This window comes from Schistocerca cancellata, chromosome 5 (genome assembly GCF_023864275.1).
Source record: "Schistocerca cancellata isolate TAMUIC-IGC-003103 chromosome 5, iqSchCanc2.1, whole genome shotgun sequence".
Taxonomy (NCBI): Eukaryota; Metazoa; Arthropoda; class Insecta; order Orthoptera; family Acrididae; genus Schistocerca; species Schistocerca cancellata.
Genome location: NC_064630.1, coordinates 2,950,608 through 2,975,000, shown reverse-complemented (window position 1 = coordinate 2,975,000; position 24,393 = coordinate 2,950,608). Strand labels below are relative to the sequence as shown.

Here is a 24,393-nt window from a genome sequence, read left to right as displayed (position 1 = left end):
ACGTATCTGGCTCATCCAGTGCTGTACCCAACAATCAGCCTTTCCTTCTCATCCCATGCGTTAAGTCTCCCCTGACCCGGGGTTCTGGGCAACTTTTCCAAAGTCCACCCCTTTTCCTAAAGCTCTCCAGTTCCTTTCCCTTCTCCTTCCGCTGGAAGAAGGAGCCATTGGTTCCGAAAGCTTACATAAGTAAAACCTTTTTTTATATGAGAGTTCTTCTGCAGCTACTAGGTGAGTAGATTTTTCGTCTATCAAATTACATTATATTGGGAAAAATTGATTATATTCATTGTTACAAGAAACTAACCTTTTATTTTAGTATATGCTTTTGGAAATAGAATAATTGGGGCAACAAAGCTGTAACACTGTATTTCGGAAAGTATTCCATTTTAAGAATGGGACATTCTACAAGACAAAAATTTTCAATACAAATTACTTTCGAAATATTAACTTTTGGACAAAGTAAAATGTTTCTTTGAATGATGGAAGGGGAGGGGTTTTTAAAATAAGCTATTGTATGTCAAACTTCAAGCAAACAATTATTAGCAGGTTTGAATTTTAACACAAACATAGTTCACAGTATCATAAATTATGAATATTTATTTAAGTAAAATGTTTCCATATGAACTAAAAATATTATTGTCATCAGCAATCGGTAAAGTATACTATGAATAATGAAGCTTAGTGAACATCTTGCTTAGGCAAGGGCCAACAGCATGTACAAATTTTTATAAAATACGTAACACTTTGCTATCTGTAATAGTATTATTTTATTTTGCTACCAGTTCTGGTTCTGAACCATCATTAACGGCAGGAAAACTATCACAGATGTATCACATGTCATACAAGTATGCTCAACAGGAATGGCACAATGAATAGGAGGGTGTCTAGGACATTATACATGACACTGATTAGACCGCTGATGACATACACAGCTCCTGTCTGGGGATACGCAGCATCCACACACCTGGACCGCCCTCAGAAAATACAGAACAAGGTATTACGTATCATAAGCAATGCTCCCCGATACACACGGACAGCGGACCTTCAGCGAGAATACTGACTGGAGACTCTCCAGCAGGTATTCAAAAAACTCGCCACACGACTGTACAAGAAATCAAGTCACTCGAACAATCCTCACATCCTACACCTGGGCAACTACGATCACAACCATAGATGGGAACACAAGCACCCAAAGACATTCCTTAGGGACTAACCATCTACGGCACCTTCGTAACTATGCAAATGACACAATGGGGTGAGCTCCTGCACATAAGCCACTGACTAGCTTGCTAGCTGAGCCTCTGCAATGAGAACTATCAATCGCAGGGAAGCCACACACGACACACAAACAAATTCCCAACACATATCACACTGCCAGTTCCTTTGAGGACCATCGAACTGACAAACCTAAAATGACATGGCTATGTTACAGGAGCAGCAGCAGCAGCAGCAGCAGCAGCTGGCCCAGGAGACATTGTTGGCCCAGCAGCAGCAGCGCTCACCTCCTCGACAGGACTGATCATTCCATGACAATCTGCCATTGCTTCTACGGTAGTGATGCATGATACCCAACTGCTAACATAACCTTACCTTGCACGATCTATCGCAGATAACAAGAAACCCCTACTGCCCTTACTACCCAACCTGACACTGTCGCAGAGGTTTTTTCCCCTCTGCCCTTCACACCGCTCTTCTTTCAAGCTTGACTCTGTCGAACTTTTCGACCACTTCTATCACCCAGATGCGCCCGTATTAATGGGTAACCCTACCCAGACGTACGGATAACATCGCAGTTCTTCGCTCCTGCGATCTCCTCGATTCTAAACACTAACAATGTAGAGATTTCGAGTTGGTCACAATGCTTGTGTGAGCGTGGAGAAAAAAGAAACACGTGCCTATTAGAGGCAGCACAGTGTCTCTCTCTCTCTCTCTCTCTCTCTCTCTCTCTCTCACACACACACACACACACACACACACACACACACACAAGCTACATAAATTGTGTGTACAGCGAAGGAAACAAACTAAATAAGTTAATAAATAAACAAAACATTGAAATTTCTTGGCAGATTAAAACTGTGTGCCGGACCAAGACTCGGACTCGGGACCTTTGCCTTTCAGCTTCATGCCTTCCTTTGCTGTTTTACAATTAAGGAAATGCAGATGAATGATGTGATAAGATCCGTTAAAAATCAAAAAAGATTTTTCCTACCTGTATTTCTCCCATGACAAGTGGTCGCTGTGCTGTGTTTGATGTATTTTGAAGTATTTGCAATTGTTCCATTAACCTTTTGTGCAACTTTTTCACATCCACAAGATTTCCATTAACTGATGATATCTGACACTTTGTAATTAGCTGTTATGGGAGATAAATAAAAGAATACTTTAATGGAAAAGACATTGCTGAAATTAATACAGAAAAATTCCCTCTTTTTTATTTGTAGGAATTTTACCTGTGATATCTGTGCAGGTTCAAAAAATTCCCACGCTGGCTGTGATATTCCTGGCACTTGGAAATCAAGAAAATGGAGCAGTACCAGTAACGTCTGACGACTTTTAGGCTTCTGCGTGATACCTACAATAAAAAATTGTAAAACTGAAGGCTGTATGATGTAATTCAAAAGTACTGGAAATATCAAATTTTTTAGCACATTTGATACATGCATTAAACGTAAAATCAATATGTCAAAGATTACGTAAAATAAGGGAAAGGCAACTACTCGTTTATAGTGGACTGATGTGTGGAGCACAGAAACACACAACAGGAAAATGTATTCACACTAGCTTTTCTGTTATGTGTATAATGCTCCACACATCATTCTGCTATACCCAAGTGGTTTCGCTTTCTTTATTTTATGTATTGTACCTTCCAGGAATATTCAATTATTATTGTATGTCAAAAATAGCACAGCACAACACAGCATATTACCAACCTAAGATACACTGATGATAACTGGAGGTTGGAGCATGGACACATTAGTGCCTGCTTCTGTGAACTTCAACCATCATGGCATCTTACAATGTCTTCACTGCAGTTTCAAAATGGCAACACCCACTGTTTTCTACTCCCAGTGTTTCTCAGTCCATTCTATTTTTAGAGTAATTTATTTTACATTAGTGTCTCATCAGCAACCTATACTCTTATTTATGGATTTCCCAGATGATATATGCAGACTTATATTCTACTCCAGTTAAGCTTTTCCTGAATATAAAGTAAAGGTTTTCTTCGATGACACACACTAAGGCAATTAACATCCATATCAGCACTTTGGTAGGGTCATCTTTAGGCATAAATCACAAGAGTCTGTGAACAAGACCTTTCTGAATTCTATATAGTCCTCTACACATTCTAACTCATAATTAAGAGTTTAGAGAAGTTTTTCCTTGCACGACGCCTGTCCCTCTTACTGTTCTGTTTTATTGTTATTTATATTTCACTTTGTCAGTCAGTCCTGATCCAGTTTCGAGCAGTGTGGCTATAGAAAGGTTGACATCTGCCATGATGCATGCTGCAAGTTGCAGTCTAAGAAAATGCAAATACCAACACAGTTTAGAGAGCTGGAAACGTCCTTAGGATATGTAAACATTTAAAATAGCCAATAAAAGAGAATTTTATTAATAAAAAGGGTGTTTTCAAGAGTCCAATGCAAATGGACCTATCTGTCAAAAGAATACACCATAAGAGGAGCCAAGATGCTGGTTGAAGTTCACAGAAGTAATGACATGGTATAAATACCAAGACACTTTTATGGTAACATACAGAACTTCCGTATGCCTGGTGAACTGGATGAACTTCCTGCCTTGTCCTTCCACATGAAAAGGGCTAAATTAGTATTTCAGTTCAGAGACTGGTCATTCTACTTTTTTCCTTCGAGAGAGTGCCAATGTAGCTGTAGTGCTCTCATCTGGGATTAAGTACGCAATCAATGTGCGGTACTGTCTTCTAGCATATACTAACCATTACTAAACTTCTGAAAATAACTTATTTGTCATAAAACAAGTATTCCTCACTACAAAATGAATTAATGTCTCCAAATACATTCTATATAGTTACCATAGTTCATAAAACCAAAGCTTTGTTTCTCAGGCATGGGAGGGGGTCCAAAGCGACTGTCTACAACAATTTTATATTTTGTTCAAAGCAATTAAATAAAACTGAAAAATAAAATTAAAATAATAAATAGATCACAGTGAAGTAACCACAATAAAATTTGTCAGTCTTCACCAGTGACTTAATGCATTACACAGTATTTACATACCAAGTCCTTTGGGCCTGAAGAGGTATTGCTCATTTTCAATTAGCTTGTATGTTCTCACAGGCTCCTGTGTGCTTTCTTGAGGGCTACTTGGCTCACGAACTAGTAGGTCAACCAGACTGGTAAGGTGAGGAATCTGCTTGCTTGCTGCTGTCTCTCTTAATTCAATAGCTATTATTTTCAGTAGCCATGCTACTTGATTCAGCTCTGATGCTATAAAAAAATAATGAGAAATACAAAATTCATAATAATTCACTAGTGTTTCTGAACGAGGGCTTTCTGAAATGTAGCCTTTATAAGGCTATGAATAAAATACAGTAAACTTTAAGGAATATTACAAAAAATTTAAACTATACCTTAATATAACTTCTTTACACAAACACTCTCCAGATTTAATCAGTTAAAATATCTCACAATTACTGCTACTTGCCAGCAGTAACCAGCAGATACAATCCAATAATGTCTAGCAGTTGCCCCGAGGAAATATCGTGGAAAACACAAAATGTGATCCAGCAGCAGGCCTAAGAGCCCCACTGGCTGGTATCTTGACTAGCTGAAAACTTATCTCTGCATAAAATTCTGCTGCCTCATACTGCAGCCAGCTCATGACAATCTTTGTATTTTTCAAGCATGTGCTTCAAGAGTGAGATACCTCTTGTAGCTTTACTTTGGCTACACTTTCATTATTCAGTACTATCTGTTTCAAATGATGCAACAATTCTTTTGTTTTCCTGACAGAGTGCTGTGGAAGATTGTCAAGCAACAGCTCAACATCAACAGTTAGATTAAGAGGCTCAATACAGATGTCTTGCCAAATTTATTTCATTATTTTAAAAATATCTCACATTAGATTTCACAACTGTAATTTTATAATCCATAAAATTCAAAACTAAGTTCCTTTAGTGTCTCTAAAAAACAAGTGACACAGCATTGCTAGCTAATAGTTTTTTATGTCTGTTGCACAAAACCTACTAAACACTGTACTTGTGATATCCATATAATGTAATGTCAGATTTTTACTCTTATTTGGCAGTTTTCATGTGATACTGGAAAGTACTGCAATCCAACACTGAGGACGGGGACCGCAGAAGTCCTCTTTCAAAACATGCTGTTGTTAAGACCACTCTTTATCACAGCCATGAATGATAAGGGCAAACAAATTCTAGAAATTTCTTTACAACTTCTTGGTAATCAATTCACAATCAGCTGCATCCCCTGTACAACTAGACTATCAGAATAAAATCCAACATGTTTACATAAATAAAATATATGTTACAGTTATTACATGGATACATGTCTAAAAGTAAGACACTTACAACTGTATTCTGGACCAAAACGAACAGCTGCAAGATGCCGAGCCAAAAAATTGCTGCAGGTGCGCAGGTAGTTCAGCACAGGTTCCCTGGTGTTGTTGTTGGCACACAGGTAATAAAGCATACTGTAACAGGTTTCCAGTAAGCTTGGATGAGGTGGTACCATGTACAATGTAGTTTTTGATGTTACAGCAGCATCCATGATAGATAACATCACATGAAGGCATGTGCGTGGCGTTCCCTTCACACCTGTAATACAATTATGATGTCATGTCACAGGCAACAAATATAAGTTAAGCTTAGTAAATAAATCAAATAGAACAAATGGGCTTCATGGTCTAAATATGACCAACTATTATGCTTTTTAACCTGATATTCGTTTAAGTAATATTTGTAGCAAAATATAATTTCTTCTCGACACATTTGCTGTTAGTCTATTTGCCAGCATAAATTTTTCAAAGGAAAAGGAAGATTAGAGTTTAATCTCTTGTCAATGAAAAGGTCATTAGAGATGGAGCTCGAGCTCAAAACAGACAAAAATAATCAGAAAAAACACTGACAATGACCTATAGAAAAAAGTCATCTGTCAGCAGAAAGAAGAAATGGAGGAAGAAAGATACCTCTTACAATGAACTAATTAGAGACAAAGGATAAGCACAGATAGGTAAATGATGGAGAAAGAAATTAGCTACGTCTTTTCCTTACGAATCATCTCTTAACTGTTCCAGAGAAACAATGGAAAACCTAAATTTGGATAATACAGATGGAGATTTCAAATCTGCTCCTCCCAATTCATTGTTTCAAATAAAGAGTGCAGTTTTTCTTTTGTGTGTGTCCTCAGAACAATTCCTCATATGTTCTAAATTAACTGTTAACCACAAACAACCAATCAAACATATAGTTGCAATGGCAACCATGTAAACATACTTTTAGCAACTTGTTTAAATGTTCTTCAAACAACATTTCAATATCATAGCACTCATCATGAATATGACATATAAAACTTGTGTGTAAATAACTGGGATTCTCATGTCCAGTAGATGCTGCCGTGGAATAGGACAGATCAGTCATTACAAATAACCTCATTAACACAAACATATAGATAGATAATTAGTAAGATAGTTACATGTTCAACACATCAGTTGCATGATTCTTTGATTAAAATTACTTGGGATTAGTTTACAGGATATGTATTCCTGATTTGTGTTAACATTAATGAACAGGTTATTTTTTGTCCTACTCATGCAACTACACTTAAAAACTAGTTGTTCCATAGCCTTCCACTTTTTAAATAGAAATTTGTCCACGCAATAGAAAGGAGTTGTCCAGGAGACATGACTTTAGGTTATATTTAAAACTTGCTTCGCTACTTCTCAGACATTTTATTTTATTGTGCAACCGAAATTTTTGTTGCTGCATCCTGAACTCCTTTTTGAAGCACTGACAGCTTTAATATTGGGTAATAAAAGTAATTTTTTGCTCTAACGTTGTAGGTATGGAATACTTATGACGAATTTCATAGCTGAATATATAGGGTGTAACTGAATTCCCTTTACAGATATAGAGGACATATACAAAGGGGGACCCAAAAGTAACCAGAATCGTAATGCTGCACATCGTGTACTTATAGTAGCAGGTTGTGCCGCAAAGAGGGTTGTAGTAGGAGCTCTGTTGAGTCATTCTGCCACGCGGTGTCACCCAACAGTGAGAAGTGTGGTTTCTCTGGCAGTTCTTTGTGTGTGCGTACAGTGTAGACGTGACACGAGAAAATGGCTAGTTCTTACGAACAACGTGCGGCAGTGAAGTTTTGTTTCTTGCTCGGCAAGAAAAGCAGCAGAAACTGTTGCGATGATTCAGACAGCCTACAAAGACCATGCTCTTAGTAAAATGCAAGTGTACGAATGGTTTTCTCAGTTTAAAAAGGGAGAAATGGTGGTTGAAGATCAGCCCCGTTCCAGTTGACCTTTAATTGCTCGAAGCGAAGACAACATCGACAAAATCCGTGATCTCATCAGTGAAGATCAACGCAGGACAATCGACCAACTTAAGAACTTGTTCAGGTTGTCCTGGAACTCAATTCAGCACATCTTGACCATCGATTTGGGGATGCGAAGACTGCCAGCAAAATTCGTGCCGAAGCTTCTTACCGGAGATCAAAGGGATTGTCGCGTTCAAGCCTGTCTCGAAATGAAGGACGCATTCAAAGATGATCCACATTTTTTCAACAAAATCATTACAGGTGATGAGTCATGGTGCTATGGGTACGATCCAGAAAGTAAACAACAGTCATCACAATGGAAGTCACCTGGCTCACCTCGACCAAAAAAAGCTTGACAAGTGAAATCGAAGTTGATCTGTTTTTTTGACATTAAAGGGAATGTACACTCTGAATTTGTCCCTGAATACCAGACAGTAAACCAACAATTCTACTTGGACGTTATGAAACGACTTTGCAGAAGTTTGTCATGAAAACACCTGGTTTTGTGGGATTCTGGCGTGTGGTTCCTGCATCACGACAACACTCCCACACACATGGCTCTCAGCGATTGCCAGTTTTTGGCCTCAACGAAGACGACTACCTTGACTCACGCACCCTATTCGCCAGGTTTAGCACCCTCCGACTTCTTCCTATTCCCGAGGATGAAGAGAGACTTGAGAGGGAAGCGTTTTGCGGATGTGGAAGACGTAAAACGCAATGTCATGAAAGTGCTAGCTGGTATCAAAGAGGACGAATTTAAAAGGTGTTTCAAACACTGGAATGAATGTTTGGACAAGTGTATTAATGCTAATTGAGAGTACTTCGAAGGAGATTAAGGTTGTATTTGAAAACAATAAAGTATATGCTTTCTAGAAATAAATCCCCCCCTAGTAGTAGGACCAAGATTGTTTATCTTAGTATTGGAACTAGTGTCTGGAAACATAGTTTTCCTGCCACAGGCAAAATACTACAATGTGCTCAAACATCCCACACTTTTGGAGCCACTGACTAAGATATTACCTACGTCATTCAAGAAGTGCCTGATGTCCAGTGCCCACCACAAGTTTGCTTACATGTCATTCAGTTGTGTTTGTGATCTGCTCAGAGAGATTTGTACCTTCTGTTATTCTTGTGGGCTTCGTTCATATTGTACTTGTGTACAGTAGTAATAATTCAATTGGACAGATAAAAAACAAAATCTACTCACCAAACAGTGACACACATAAAAGAAGGTTGTAATTAGGCAAGCTTTCAGAGCCAGTTGCTCCTCCTTTGGACAGAAGGGTTGAAGTGTAGGGAAGAGGGATGAAGAGAAAGGACCGGAGAGGTCTAGGAAAAGGAGTAGATTTCTGGAAAGTCACCCAGAACCATGGTTCAGGGGAGACTTACCACACGGAATGAGAAGGAAAGACATTGTTGGAGACTACATTGGGCAAGATTTGAAAACCCGAGAGCTTAAAGGTGGAAGACAGGGTAATATGGAAGGTAGAGATTACTGCTCAAACTTCATGTATGAGTTAATAACAGTGAAAAGCTAAATGCATTGTACGTAACCAAGGTGGGACAGGAGTGGTGTAAAATAGGCAGGTAAGACAATGAAAGATGCAAAAAACTAAAATGGACTGAAGAAAAGAGTAGTTACCGCGAAGAAATGCTGATACAGAAGAAATTAATGTAAATTTATGTTAATTTCTTCATTAGTGTAAACATAGTCTTGGAATAATACTGTCAGTGCACTGTTAATTGTCCTGTAGGTGAGTGTTGAAACAGCGTTTTAAAATCTGAACAATGTCAAGCAGTAGTTATGATAAAAATTCCACTGGAAAATCGGGAACCAGTTCAAATAAGAGGACGGTTAATAGTTGAGCTGCAGGCATTTCAAAATCCATTCGAGCTAAGAGTCACAACATCGGTGTTGACTTTAAGTGTTCACACTTGAAATGTTTCGTAATTACAACCAGCACAGAAAGAAATGCTTTGATTAAAGGGTTTAATGAAATAGCATCTTATGATAAACAAAATGCACATCTATCTGGTCTAATCACTGAAGCCTATATTGCTGTCAGAGACGGGGTGCCGAATTATAATAAATATTGTGGCGTGTCGGGGAGGGGGGATTACTGGCATCTTGCCCTGGGAAATTTTCTACATTTTAGATGAAAAACAGTGAGTTTTAGTTTTATAAGCATTTTATAGTCATATGATCAACATTAATACTTCAAAAACTGGACTCTCGGTAACTCGACACTCCGGGAAACTCGACAAAAGCCCAACACATTTTTTGGCTTCAAAAAAAGAAACAAAATATAAACACATACAGTACTTACGTAAAAAGCAAATTTAATTTAGAGTAATAATCATGCTTACAGACTATTACACAGCATTAAACATATAGCTTTGAAAAGACAAATTACATTAAATCATTAAAAGAATAAAACATAAAATATTGCTGTCGCACAGTAATAGCAGTTTGATTAATAAGTGAAATAGCTAATTTAAGCTTACTTTGAATAAGGCTCAGGGTTCATTAAATAAAAACAATATCTCAAAGTTGATGCTTTAACACAGTTAATAAAGTTAATACAGTATGCCCAATATTGTCAGTCAAAAAGTATGTAAATAGCGGCTTTTAATTGGGTCTTACACCCTAAAAATATTTAAGTATTTGAAAATAACTAATACAGTACTATAGTAATACCGTATTAAACTAGTACTATATTTCAAAACTGAAAATTTAACGTCATGTGTGTATTTAATTCTCTATTTTATAAAGAATTTTAATATTGCTCTAAATGCCATTATTAGGGCTACAGTGTCTTTAGAAAGGTGCAAATGTTGACCGTCTGACTGGATTACTGAATATGAAGTCGCTGATGACTGGTCAGATATCCACTTCATCCAAAACATCTCGGTGGCCATGAAGAACAGCCAAGTTGTTCAATCGTTTCTGTCCCACTGTTGATGATGAGGTATGACTTCAGACGTCTAAGGGCGCTAAATGACCGTTCTGCTGTTGCTGTCATGATTGGAACTACTGTGAGAAGCTTAATGCACTTCACTACTTCACATAACATTTCTCCAACTGCAGCCTCTTGTGTAATGTAGTTCTTATTTCCAAATTTGTTTCACCTCTGTCTACTAAGAGCAAGCACTTTTGTTGAACTGCAATGACCTGTGCAAGTCCAGTTGAAGCAAATCGCTCAGTAATGCAAGATTGCACCGTTTCACAAACTTCAATGTAAATAGTTTTGCAGTATACCTTTGGGGTTTTGACAGTGTGCGATGAGCTGGCTTCATCGTTTTCATACTTCTTTGGTATACTTCAATTCTGAGGAAGCGAAGGGTCATCAACTTGTGAAGATTTTCTTTTAAACACAATTCCCAAAAGCATCACGCCTTCCATTCAATATACAAACCAAGCTCTCGTACATTTTTTCCAGATCAGCAACACTTACATGAGGGCATTGAATTTTTTTCACTGACATCCTCTACTGGGTTAATTGCATGGTGATAAAGATGTAAAAAGAAATAAGTCTTGAACTGTAACATTGACTCAAGGTAGCCTGCACATTTGTAACCTGCCTGTTTTGTCCTCTGCAGAAAATGTTTCAAAAAACTGTAGAAGTTCTTCAAAGTTTTTCAATATTCTTAAGATACTAGAAGCTTGCATAGTCCATTGAGTTGGGCAAAGGCGTTGTAGACCAGCTTGGTCGTTGGCGCTCTCACAGTGTATGCTTCTGAAAAGTCCCATCCTTTTGTTGGATTCCCTTACGGAGTTTATTAAGTCCTTGGCTAAAGCCATAATATAATAGACGTAAGATGGTTGAGACTGTCTACAACTGCCGAGTCTACACTGTGAGCAGTGCAGTGCACATAACATGCTTTTGGTTGTATATCCAAAACTAACTTTTTTAGTCCTTTGACCTTAACTCTCATATTCGAGGCACCATAAAAGCATCATCCTCTTACGTTATCCATTGACAAATCAAGACAAGCAAAAACATCTTTTAAATTACTAAACAGAGTTTGTGATTCAGTGTTGGGGGTCTCGTATAAGCCAATAAAGTCTTCGTTGATGATTAAGGAATCATCGACAGTATGAATACAACATGACACTTGTTCATGAATCGAAGAATCACTTGTTTCGTCAACCATAATACATGTTCAGTCTTCTTGACTGAAGCCAATACCTTTTGCAACACAGACTTTCCAAGTAAATCAATGATTTCGTTTTGAATATCGTGGGGCGTCCACTTGTAACCCGATATTCTAACCAATCTTTAAACTCAAGTAAGTCATTCTTTCGGAGTTCCAACAATTGGAAAAAAATTGAGTTTACATCTTTGTGCCTGGTGTAACGTTGTTGTGATGCCTCGTCACGTTTCCAACTTTGATAAAGGTCGGATTGTAGCTTATCGCGATTGCGGTTTATCGTATCGCGACATTGCTGCTCGAATTGGTCAAGATCCAATGACTGTTAGCAGAATATGGAATCAGTGGGTTCAGGAGGGTAATACGGAACGCTGTGCTGGATTCCAACAACCTCGTAGCACTAGCAGTCGAGATGACAGGCATCTTATCCTCATGGCTGTAACGGATCGCACAGCCACGTCTCAATCCCTGAGTCAACAGATGGGGACGTTTGCAAGACAACAACCATCTGCACGAACAGTTTGACGATGTTTGCAACAGCATGGACTATCAGCTCAGAGACCATGGCTGTGGTTACCCTTGATGCTGCATCACAGACAGGAGCACCTGTGATGGTGTACTCAACGACGAACCTGGGTGCATGAATGGCAAAACGTCATTTTTTCTGATGAATCCATGTTCTGTTTACAGCATCATTATGGTCACATCCATGTTTGGCGACATCAGAGTGAATGCACATTGGAAGCATGTATTTGTCATCGCCATACTGGCGTATCACCCGACGTGATGGTATGGGGTGCCATTGGTTACACGTCTCGGTCACCTCTTGTTCGCACTGACGGCACTTTGAACAGTGGACATTACATTTCAGATGTGTTACGACTCGTGGCTCTACCCTTCATCCGATCCCTGCGAAACCCTTCATTTCAGCAGGATAATGCATGACTGCATGTTGCAGATCCTGTACGGGCCTTTCTGGATATAGAAAATGTTCGACTGCTGCCCTGGCCAGCACATTCTCCAGATCTCTCACCAACTGAAAACGTCTGGTCAATGGTGGCCGAGCAACTGGCTCAACACAATAGGCCAGTCACTACTCTTGATGAGCTGTGGTACTGTGTTGAAGCTGCATGGGCAGCTGTACCTTTACATGCCATCCAAGCTCTGTTTGAGTCAATGCCCAGGCATATCAAGGCCGTTATTACGGCCAGAGGTGGTTGTTCTGGGTACTGATTTCTCAGGATCTATGCACCCAAATTGCGTGAAAATGTAATCACATGTCAGTTCTAGTATAATATATTTGGCCAATGAATACCCATTTATCATCTGCATTTCTTCTTGGAGTAGCAATTTTAATGAGCAGTAGTGTATAAGGGCTGGGAAGTTTTGACTTCTAGAAATTTCTACTACATTTCAGAACATTCGAGAATATTCAAGAGCATTCCACAACTTTCCAGAATGTTACACAATGGTCCAGGATGTTGGGGAATAATTGGGAAGATTCCAGAACGTTTGGAAACATCCAGAACAACCCAGACCATCGTGGAACATTCCAGAAAACTCTTGAATGTTGTGGAATGTTCTGGAATACTGTGGGCCATTCAAAGACATTTTGGTATGTCCTGGAATTCACCACTGGTGGGGCAACCCATTGGTAGGAGTATATAAAGCAAGACCCATTGCGGGTTGAAATGTTAGTTTCTCATCAGTGGCAAAGGGAGGAACTGAGGAGGGGGTGGGGCTGAATAAAAACAAAGAGTGAAGTGTCTAACTATAAATAGAGTGTGAAAAGTGTGTAAAGTGTACTTAGTGCAATTGTTAAAAAAAAGTTGATTTGATTTATATTTTAGACAATGGCCAATCGTAAAAGAGGAGATCTTACTAGCTCTGAAGCAAAACAGCGAAAACAAAAAGAACAACAAAAAAGCGAAACAGACAAAGAGCTCAAAGCACATTTAAGTTCCCAAAGAATTAGGATGAACACTGTGAGAAGCAGAAAACCAAAGAACAATGAAATGAATGGATTGACGAATCAAGAATTGCGACACAATCTTACGATAAAAGACTGGAAACTCAAGCCAGTCACAAATACATCACCCTACAAGAAGCACGGACAAAGACAAGTAAGCAGTACAACTGCACAAATGAAGCATTCCACTATAACCAGGCAAAAAATATAACAAAAACAAACATCTTGTAATCAGAAAAATGGATAACATCTGCCAATTTTGCAATGGGAAAAAATTCAGTTACACCACAGGAATATTTACATTACATGATCTGGGAAATCCCAGAATCAAAACATTTTCTTCACAATGTAAAAGCATATAACACCTAGTTCCGAATGACTTCTTTCAGAGTCACTTTGATCAACACTAACAGAGAAGAAATCGATTATGTTTTTTTTCATCGAAGGATAAATCTTAAGTATTTCATTGGAAATGAAGAGACAGAAACTGATCAACAATGCACAAATATCAGTGGATTGAGACGAGAGGTAGTCTGATATGTACAGATGATCTTATGCGAATACAGCCAAGTAATCCACATATTCAAAACAGCACTACACCGAATGATTTCTGATGACTAGAAAGTTATAACTCAAGCTAACAAAAGACCACACGAAGACCACAAAAATTAATTTAATGCACGTCAGATAGACAAAGTTCACATTGTAACCGTGCTCAATGAAAACACAAGCCATGTCATAATTGTAAAATGAGGAGGAGAAGAACTACAATGCACTGCAGAGATACACCGTTCACATGATGCCCTCCAATACTCATTAATATTTCCACATGGATGGATATCATGTTAATTTGAAACAAATTCAACCTGAAACAAATGTAGAAACAAACAAAAACAGTCACTTCCAAGGAGTTCTATGCTTACCAGACACAAAGAAACATACAACCACATTCTCAACACTCACCATTTATTCCGACAATTTCTGGTAGATATGTATGCAAAAATAGAATTGCAACGGACGATTTATGTAAGACTGAATCAGAAGAAACTACACACAGAAGAATACATCCACTTTTGATACAAATGTCAGAAACATTGATGACACTGGAACAACGGTAATCTTACCCTCATCATACGACATGACCTATGTAAGAAAATATGGACGAGCTGACCTCTTCATAGCATTCACATGCAACTCTTCATAGCCGGAAATCAAAGAACTAAGATATGGACAAGCCTCGATGCATCAACACAATGTTAATAGCCTGAGTTAAACAACAAAAACAAATGAGATTCATCGAAGTCACCACCATTAGATGCTGGATGCACACAATCAAATGGCAAAAACTAGGACTGCCTCGCTCACACGATCTCATGTATCTACCAAAAGAATTCATCCCACACCTATCGACAAAATAATCCAACCTGACATTCTCAATCCACAAGAAGATCCAGAACTACAACATAGTTGTGAAAAACATGGATTCACGGACCAAGAGACCCATTACGCACCAATTCACCATGTATGAGTGATGGATGTGTGTGGAAAAAAAAAAAAAAAAAAAAACAATAACAACAACAACAACCGAAACCATACTTGGACGACACACAAACTAGAGTTGATGGCTATCCCACATACAGAAGACGATCATCCAAGAAACGGTGGCTTCACAGCAAAAATACGAATACAAGGCAGCGACGAACTGGAAATAGATAATCAATGGGTAGTACCATATTCATGTGAGCATGTGAACAAAGGCAGTGATATGGTAGTACTTCAAATAGCCAGAGACAGCAAGCAACAAAATAGAACTCACAAGATTCTCGTGTACCAAATTGTAAAATACATCAACAGTAACGAAGCAGCATGGCGGATTTTTGGTTCTCCCATATACAAACGAACTGTGCAACATCTAGCAGTACAGTTGGAGAATGGACAGAGAGTTTACTTCACAAAAGATACCGCCACAAAAATTGCAAGCGAACCACCTCAGAACACAACATTAACAGCTTTTCACAAACTGTTCCAAATGGATCCACTCGTGAAAACTTCAATATATATTGACATCCATCCTATTATAAGAGGAAAACAACAACAAAAAACTAACAACAATGAAATCAAAGAATTCCAGCAGAAGATCATAAAGGAATCATGAAAACTGGTGCATGAAGCAGATTATAAACCATACATCTGAATGATGCCGAATGTTTCTATCTCCAGATGTTGCTACATGAAAAACATAGACCAAAAAGTTTCACAGATCTCAGGACCATTGATGGTTACCTATGCCATACACAGCGAGAAGCATGTCAATGCTTAGGACTACTGGAAAACAACCACTGGAAATTAACACAACAAGAAGCGTCATTCACAGCCTTAGCTGAACAAATGAGAGACTCATTCACCATATTTCTACCGACAAGTAACCCACCAAATCCAAAACAGTTATTGGACTCCCTCAACGAAAGTAAGTATAAGTGATAACATACTGTGCCAAACGAGACAAGCTCATCCTGAACTGACCACTGAATTCAATGGTGACATCTTGAATGGAACACTCATTCGCCTAAAATATAAACGTTTAGCAATAAACAACAAGACCTCAATACATCTTGGGATGCAAGCACCATGAAAAGATGCTAGCAGTGTGCTAAACTTCAAAATTACAAAGGAAAGCTACATCATCAACATCAATGAACTACTTCAATATATTGCTCACAACAAACCACTCCTCAATGTCAATCAAAAAGAAATTCACAATTTGATCTTGGACTGTATCAACAAAACACTGGCAGAATTATTTACTTGGACACACCAAGCAGCACCAGGAAAACGTTTCTAATAAATCTATTGCTGGCAGAAAATGCTAAACAACACATCGTACTTTCACTGGCATCATCCGGCATAGCAGCCGCACTTATTGGAGGATGACAAAGTGCCCATTCCGCCCTACAACTACTGTTGAATTTAACTGAAAAACAATCCTGGTATGTAGAATCTCAAGAGCATCTGGTTGGGGTGATCTTCTAAAGCAAGCTAAAATTATCTTCTGGCACAAATGCACAATGGTACATATAAAAATCACTCTAAGCCATGGACAGGACATTACAAGACTTGCAAGGAAAGTACAAAGGACACACACCATTTATCCCCAGAATACCACTGATCTCTACTGAACTGCCATTCCAATTTAAAAGACTGCAATTTCCAAGCAAATTAGTCTACAGTTTTACAATTAACAACACACAAGGACAAACTTTAAAACATTGCGGCATCAATCTCAAAGGCTCCTGCTTCTCTCAAGGTCAACTATACGTAGCTTGCTCTCAAGAAGGAAATTTGAAAAATTTGTACATGTATACCCTGGATAACAAAATGAAAAATGTTGTTTATAAGTAAGTGGTGTAAACAGTTTGAATATGTTGTGAATACAAAACTTTTACCTCTCATACTTTAAAGTTTATCCTTTTATCCCAACTACCACATAAACTCCTGTCAACTCCCTGAGCGAAGCCAGGTACCCCATCTAGAAACTAACAACATTAATACTAACAGTGTAATGATGACACACTGAGTTGCATACAGGCACAACAAAAAGACTGTCACATATTTACCTTTCGGCTAAAGCATTCTTCAGAAAAGAAAACACACACACACACACACACACATTGACAAAATCAAGCAAACCTCACACACGACCACTACCTCCAGCAGCTGTGAACAGAATGCAAGTGTTGTGTAGAACGAGCAGCAATCTGGAATGGGGTAGGGAGGGGGGAGGGACAGAATGGTACAAATGAGGGGAGAGAAGAGGCTGTCTGATGGAGCATGCAAGGACTAGAAGGCAGCATGACGAAACTTCCAAGAACAGTGTCATGTATGTGTGGATGGATATGTGTGTGTGTGCGAGTGTATACCTGTCCTTTTTTCCCCCTAAGGTAAGTCTTTCCGCTCCCGGGATTGGAATGACTCCTTACCCTCTCCCTTAAAACCCATATCCTTTTGTCTTTCCTTCTCCTTCCCTCTTTCCTGACGAGGCAACCGTTGGTTGCGAAAGCTAGGATTTTGTGTGTATGTTAGTGTGTCTATCGACCTGCCAGCGCTTTTGTTTGGTAAGTCTCATCATCTTTCTTTTTAAATAAATAAATATATATAAAAGCGCTGGCAGGTCGATAGACACACAAACAAACACAAACATACACACAAAATCTAGCTTTCGCAACCAACGGTTGCCTCGTCAGGAAAGAGGGAAGGAGAAGGAAAGACAAAAGGATATGGGTTTTAAGGGAGAGGGTAAGGAGTCATTCCAATCCCGGGAGCGGAAAGACTTACCTTAGGGGGAAAAAAGGACAGGTATACACTCGCACACACACACATATCCATCCATACATACAAGACACAAGCTGCTTGTGAATTTTAGGAAGAAGGTAGAAGGTAGGGGTGCGGGGTGTCGGTGGGGTCAGGAGGTTGATGGAGTCAGGTGAAAGGTTTTGTAGCAAAATCACCCTCTCCAAACCTTCCAGGAATTTCTGACTTCCAGCCTTGCCTCTCAATCCTTCTTAAAAAACCTTAATCCTACTCCCAACATCACCACTGCTGAAGCCCAGGCTATCCATGATCTGAAGGTTGACCGGTCCATCGTCATTCTTCCGGCGGACAAGGGTTCCACGACCGTGGTACTTGATCGTCGGGAGTATGTGGCTGAGGGACTGCGTCAGCTTTCAGACAACACCACATACAAAGTTTGCCAAGGTAATCCCATTCCTGATGTCCAGGCAGAGCTTCAAGGAATCCTCAGAACCTTAGGCCCCCTACAAAACCTTTCACCTGACTCCATCAACCTCCTGACCCCACCGACACCCCGCACCCCTACCTTCTACCTTCTTCCTAAAATTCACAAACCCAATCATCCCGGCCGCCCCATTGTAGCTGGTTACCAAGCCCCCACAGAACGTATCTCTGCCTACGTAGATCAACACCTTCAACCCATTACATGCAGTCTCCCATCCTTCATCAAAGACACCAACCACTTTCTCGAACGCCTGGAATCCCTACCCCCAGAAACCATCCTTGTAACCATTGATGCCACTTCCTTATACACAAATATCCCGCACGTCCAGGGCCTCGCTGCGATGGAGCACTTCCTTTCACGCCGATCACCTGCCACCCTACCTAAAACCTCTTTCCTCATTACCTTAGCCAGCTTCATCCTGACCCACAACTTCTTCACTTTTGAAAACCAGACATACCAACAATTAAAGGGAACAGCCATGGGTACCAGGATGGCCCCCTCGTATGCCAACCTATTCATGGGTCGCTTAGAGGAAGCCTTCTTGGTTACCCAGGCCTGCCAACCCAAAGTTTGGTACAGATTTATTGATGACATCTTCATGATCTGGACTCACAGTGAAGAAGAACTCCAGAATTTCCTCTCCAACCTCAACTCCTTTGGTTCCATCAGATTCACCTGGTCCTACTCCAAATCCCATGCCACTTTCCTTGATGTTGACCTTCACCTGTCCAATGGCCAGCTTCACACGTCTGTCCACATCAAACCCACCAACAAGCAACAGTACCTCCATTACGACAGCTGCCACCCATTCCACATCAAACGGTCCCTTCCCTACAGCCTAGGTCTTCGTGGCAAACGAATCTGCTCCAGTCCGGAATCCCTGAAGCATTACACCAACAACCTGACAACAGCTTTCACATCCCGCAACTACCCTCCCAACCTGGTACAGAAGCAAATAAACAGAGCCACTTCCTCATCCTCTCAAACCCAGAACCTCCCACAGAAGAACCACAAAAGTGCCCCACTTGTGACAGGATACTTTCCGGGACTGGATCAGATTCTGAATGTGGCTCTCCAGCAGGGATACGACTTCCTCAAGTCCTGCCCTGAAATGAGATCCATCCTTCATGAAATCCTCCCCACTCCACCAAGAGTGTCTTTCCGCCGTCCACCTAACCTTCGTAACCTCTTAGTACATCCCTATGAAATCCCCAAACCACCTTCCCTACCCTCTGGCTCCTACCCTTGTAACCGCCCCCGGTGTAAAACCTGTCCCATGCACCCTCCCACCACCACCTACTCCAGTCCTGTAACCCGGAAGGTGTACACAATCAAAGGCAGAGCCACGTGTGAAAGCACCCACGTGATCTACCAACTGACCTGCCTACACTGTGATGCATTCTATGTGGGAATGACCAGCAACAAACTGTCCATTCGCATGAATGGACACAGGCAGACAGTGTTTGTTGGTAATGAGGATCACCCTGTGGCTAAACATGCCTTGGTGCACGACCAGCACATCTTGGCGCAGTGTTACACCGTCCAGGTTATCTGGATACTTCCTACTAACACCAACCTATCCGAACTCCGGAGATGGGAACTTGCTCTTCAATATATCCTCTCTTCCCGTTATCCACCAGGCCTCAATCTCCGCTAATTTCAAGTTGCCGCCACTCATACCTCACCTGTCATTCAACAACATCTTTGCCTCTGCACTTCTGCCTCGACCGACATCTCTGCCCAAACTCTTTGTCTTTAAATATGTCTGCTTGTGTCTGTATATGTGTGGATGGATATGTGTGTGTGTGCGAGTGTATACCCGTCCTTTTTTCCCCATAAGGTAAGTCTTTCCGCTCCCGGGACTGGAATGACTCCTTACCCTCTCCCTTAAAACCCACATCCTTTCGTCTTTCCCTCTCCTTCCCTCTTTCCTGATGAGGCAACAGTTTGTTGCGAAAGCTTGAATTTTGTGTGTATGTTTGTGTTCGTTTGTGTGTCTGTCGACCTGCCAGCACTTTCATTTGGTAAGTCACATCATCTTTGTTTTTAGGTATATATATATATATATATATATATATATATATATATATATATATATATATATATATATATATATATATATATGATATGGTTATAATAGAAGGAAACATTCCACGAAGGAAAAATATATCTAAAAACAAAGTAGATGTGACTTACCAAATGAAAGTGCTGGCAGGTCGACAGACACACAAACGAACACAAACATACACTCAAAATTCAAGCTTTCGCAACAAACTGTTGCCTCATCAGGAAAGAGGGAAGGAGAGGGAAAGACGAAGTCCTCAATCTTTCCTCTCCCACATCCACACCGGCTATTCAGAGCATCCTCCTACAGGCCAACCGCCAATTAGAAGAGCATGCCACCCTTCACCTCAAAAAACTATCCAATCTCCTGGTTTCCCACCTCCGGAAAGGCAACTCACTCACCCTTCACAACCTTTCCAGCAAACCTCAACCACCTCTCATTGCACACAAACCCAGTCTCTCCCATCTACTCAATCTCCCACTTCCAGCTCCACTCCCTCCAAAACCTCAAAATTCCGATCAACACAATCTGGCACCACAACACCCTAATTCAGTAGTTAACCTTTCCTCCAAACCTCTCTCCCAATCCGAAACCTCTGTCCTACCCAAAGGCCTCACCTTCAGCCCCACTCCCAGATTCAACCAAACAGCCCTCGTCAAAGATTTACTGTCCTACACTCGTACTCTCTGCTGGAAGTATCACTTTGCCACGAAGAAAAATGATCCTAATCCTACCCCTAATGATCCAACTCCCCAAGACACTATCCAAATTGAACCCTGCCTGGAACAGTTCCGTCCTCCGTCACAGCGGGACCCACCTCCTCTTCCTCAAAATCACCCTCTCCAAACCTTCCAGGAATTTCTGACTTCCAGCCTTGCCTCTCAATCCTTCTTAAAAAACCTTAATCCTACTCCCAACATCACCACTGCTGAAGCCCAGGCTATCCGTGATCTGAAGGCTGACCGGTCCATCGTCATTCTTCCGGCGGACAAGGGTTCCACGACCGTGGTACTTGATCGTCGGGAGTATGTGGCTGAGGGACTGCGTTAGCTTTCAGACAACACCACATACAAAGTTTGCCAAGGTAATCCCATTCCTGATGTCCAGGCAGAGCTTCAAGGAATCCTCAGAACCTTAGGCCCCCTACAAAACCTTTCACCTGACTCCATCAACCTCCTGACCCCACCGACACCCCGCACCCCTACCTTCTACCTTCTTCCTAAAATTCACAAACCCAATCATCCCGGCCGCCCCATTGTAGCTGGTTACCAAGCCCCCACAGAACGTATCTCTGCCTACGTGGATCAACACCTTCAACCCATTACATGCAGTCTCCCATCCTTCATCAAAGACACCAACCACTTTCTCGAACGCCTGGAATCCTTACCCAATCCATTACCCCCAGAAACCATCCTTGTAACCATTGATGCCACTTCCTTATACACAAATATCCCGCACATCCAGGGCCTCGCTGCGATGGAGCACTTCCTTTCACGCCGATCGCCTGCCACCCTACCTAAAACCTCTTTCCTCATTACCTTAGCCAGCTTCATCCTGACCCACAACTTCTTCACTTTTGAAAACCAGACATACCAACAATTAAAGGGAACAGCCATGGGTACCAGGATGGCCCCCTCGTACGCCAACCTATTCATGGGTCGCTTAGAGGAAGCCTTCTTGGTTACCCAGGCCTGCCAACCCAAAGTTTGGTACAGATTTATTGATGACATCTTCATGATCTGGACTCACAGTGAAGAAGAACTCCAGAATTTCCTCTCCAACCTCAACTCCTTTGGTTCCATCAGATTCACCTGGTCCTACTCCAAATCCCATGCCACTTTCCTTGATGTTGACCTTCACCTGTCCAGTGGCCAGCTTCACACGTCCGTCCACATCAAACCCACCAACAAGCAACAGTACCTCCATTATGACAGCTGCCACCCATTCCACATCAAACGGTCCCTTCCCTACAGCCTAGGTCTTCGTGGCAAACGAATCTGCTCCAGTCCGGAATCCCTCAAGCATTACACCAACAACCTGACAACAGCTTTCGCATCCCGCAACTACCCTCCCGACCTAGTACAGAAGCAAATAACCAGAGCCACTTCCTCATCCTCTCAAACCCAGAACCTCCCACAGAAGAACCACAAAAGTGCCCCACTTGTGACAGGATACTTTCCGGGACTGGATCAGATTCTGAATGTGGCTCTCCAGCAGGGATACGACTTCCTCAAATCCTGCCCTGAAATGAGATCCATCCTTCATGAAATCCTCCCCACTCCACCAAGAGTGTCTTTCCGCCGTCCACCTAACCTTCGTAACCTCTTAGTTCATCCCTATGAAATCCCCAAACCACCTTCCCTACCCTCTGGCTCCTACCCTTGTAACCGCCCCCGGTGTAAAACCTGTCCCATGCACCCTCCCACCGCCACCTACTCCAGTCCCGTAACCCGGAAGGTGTACACAATCAAAGGCAGAGCCACGTGTGACAGCACCCACGTGATCTACCAACTGACCTGCCTACACTGTGATGCATTCTATGTGGGAATGACCAGCAACAAACTGTCCATTCGCATGAATGGACACAGGCAGACAGTGTTTGTTGGTAATGAGGATCACCCTGTGGCTAAACATGCCTTGGTGCACGACCAGCACATCTTGGCGCAGTGTTACACTGTCCAGGTTATCTAGATACTTCCTACTAACACCAACCTATCCGAACTCCGGAGATGGGAACTTGCTCTTCAATATATCCTCTCTTCCCGTTATCCACCAGGCCTCAATCTCCGCTAATTTCAAGTTGCCGCCACTCATACTTCACCTGTCATTCAACAACATCTTTGCCTCTGCACTTCTGCCTCGACTGACATCTCTGCCCAAACTCTTTGTCTTTAAATATGTCTGCTTGTGTCTGTATATGTGTGGATGGATATGTGTGTGTGTGTGCGCGCGCGAGTGTGTACCCGTCCTTTTTTCCCCCTAAGGTAAGTCTTTCCGCTCCCGGGACTGGAATGACTCCTTACCCTCTCCCTTTAAACTCACATCCTTTCGTCTTTCCCTCTCCTTCCCTCTTTCCTGATGAGGCAACAGTTTGTTGCGAAAGCTTGAATTTTGAGTGTATGTTTGTGTTCATTTGTGTGTCTGTCGACCTGCCAGCACTTTCATTTGGTAAGTCACATCTACTTTGGAGCGGAAAGACTTACCTTAGGGGGAAAAAAGGACGGGTATACACTCGCACACACACACATATCCATCCACACATATACAGACACAAGCAGACATATATATATATATATATATAAGAAAGATGATGAGACTTACCAAACAAAAGCGCTGGCAGGTCGATAGACATACAAACAAACACAAACATACACACAAAATTCTAGCTTTCGCAACCAACGGTTGCCTCGTCAGGAAAGAGGGAAGGAAAGACGAAAGGATTTGGGTTTTAAGCGAGAGGGTAAGGAGTCATTCCAATCCCAGGAGTGGAAAGACTTACCTTAGGGGAAAAAAGGACGGGTATACACTCGCACACACACACACACATGTCCATCAGCACATACACAGACACAAGCAGACATTTGTAAAGGCAAAGAGTTTGGGCAGAGATGTCAGTCGAGGTGGAAGTAAAGGGGCAAAGATGTTGTTGAAAGACAGGTGAGGTATGAGTGGCAGCAACTTGAAATTAGCGGAGGTTGAGGCCTGGCGGATAATGAGAAGAGAGGATATACTGAAGGGCAAGTTCCCATCTCCGGAGTTCTGACAGGTGGTTTTAGGGCGCACAACTTCAATGGTCATTAGCGCCCTGACGACATTAAGAATGCACCGCGAGGCACAAGTTTAAAACAACAACTAAAAGGGAAAA

General features: G+C 41.2%; 1 protein-coding gene across 1 annotated transcript in view; it reads right to left on the bottom strand.

Annotated features, from left to right (window-relative positions):
- The window catches only part of LOC126187706 (nuclear pore complex protein Nup205), a 277,609-nt gene that overhangs the window by 75,369 nt on the left and 177,847 nt on the right, over window positions 1-24,393 (bottom strand). Inside the window, exons 19-22 of the mRNA XM_049928949.1 lie at window positions 5,576-5,821; window positions 4,263-4,472; window positions 2,457-2,578; window positions 2,216-2,359 (exon numbers count right to left, since the gene is read on the bottom strand). Coding sequence (XP_049784906.1) covers window positions 2,216-2,359; window positions 2,457-2,578; window positions 4,263-4,472; window positions 5,576-5,821 — 722 coding nt within the window. The remainder of the gene's footprint in view (window positions 1-2,215; window positions 2,360-2,456; window positions 2,579-4,262; window positions 4,473-5,575; window positions 5,822-24,393) is intronic.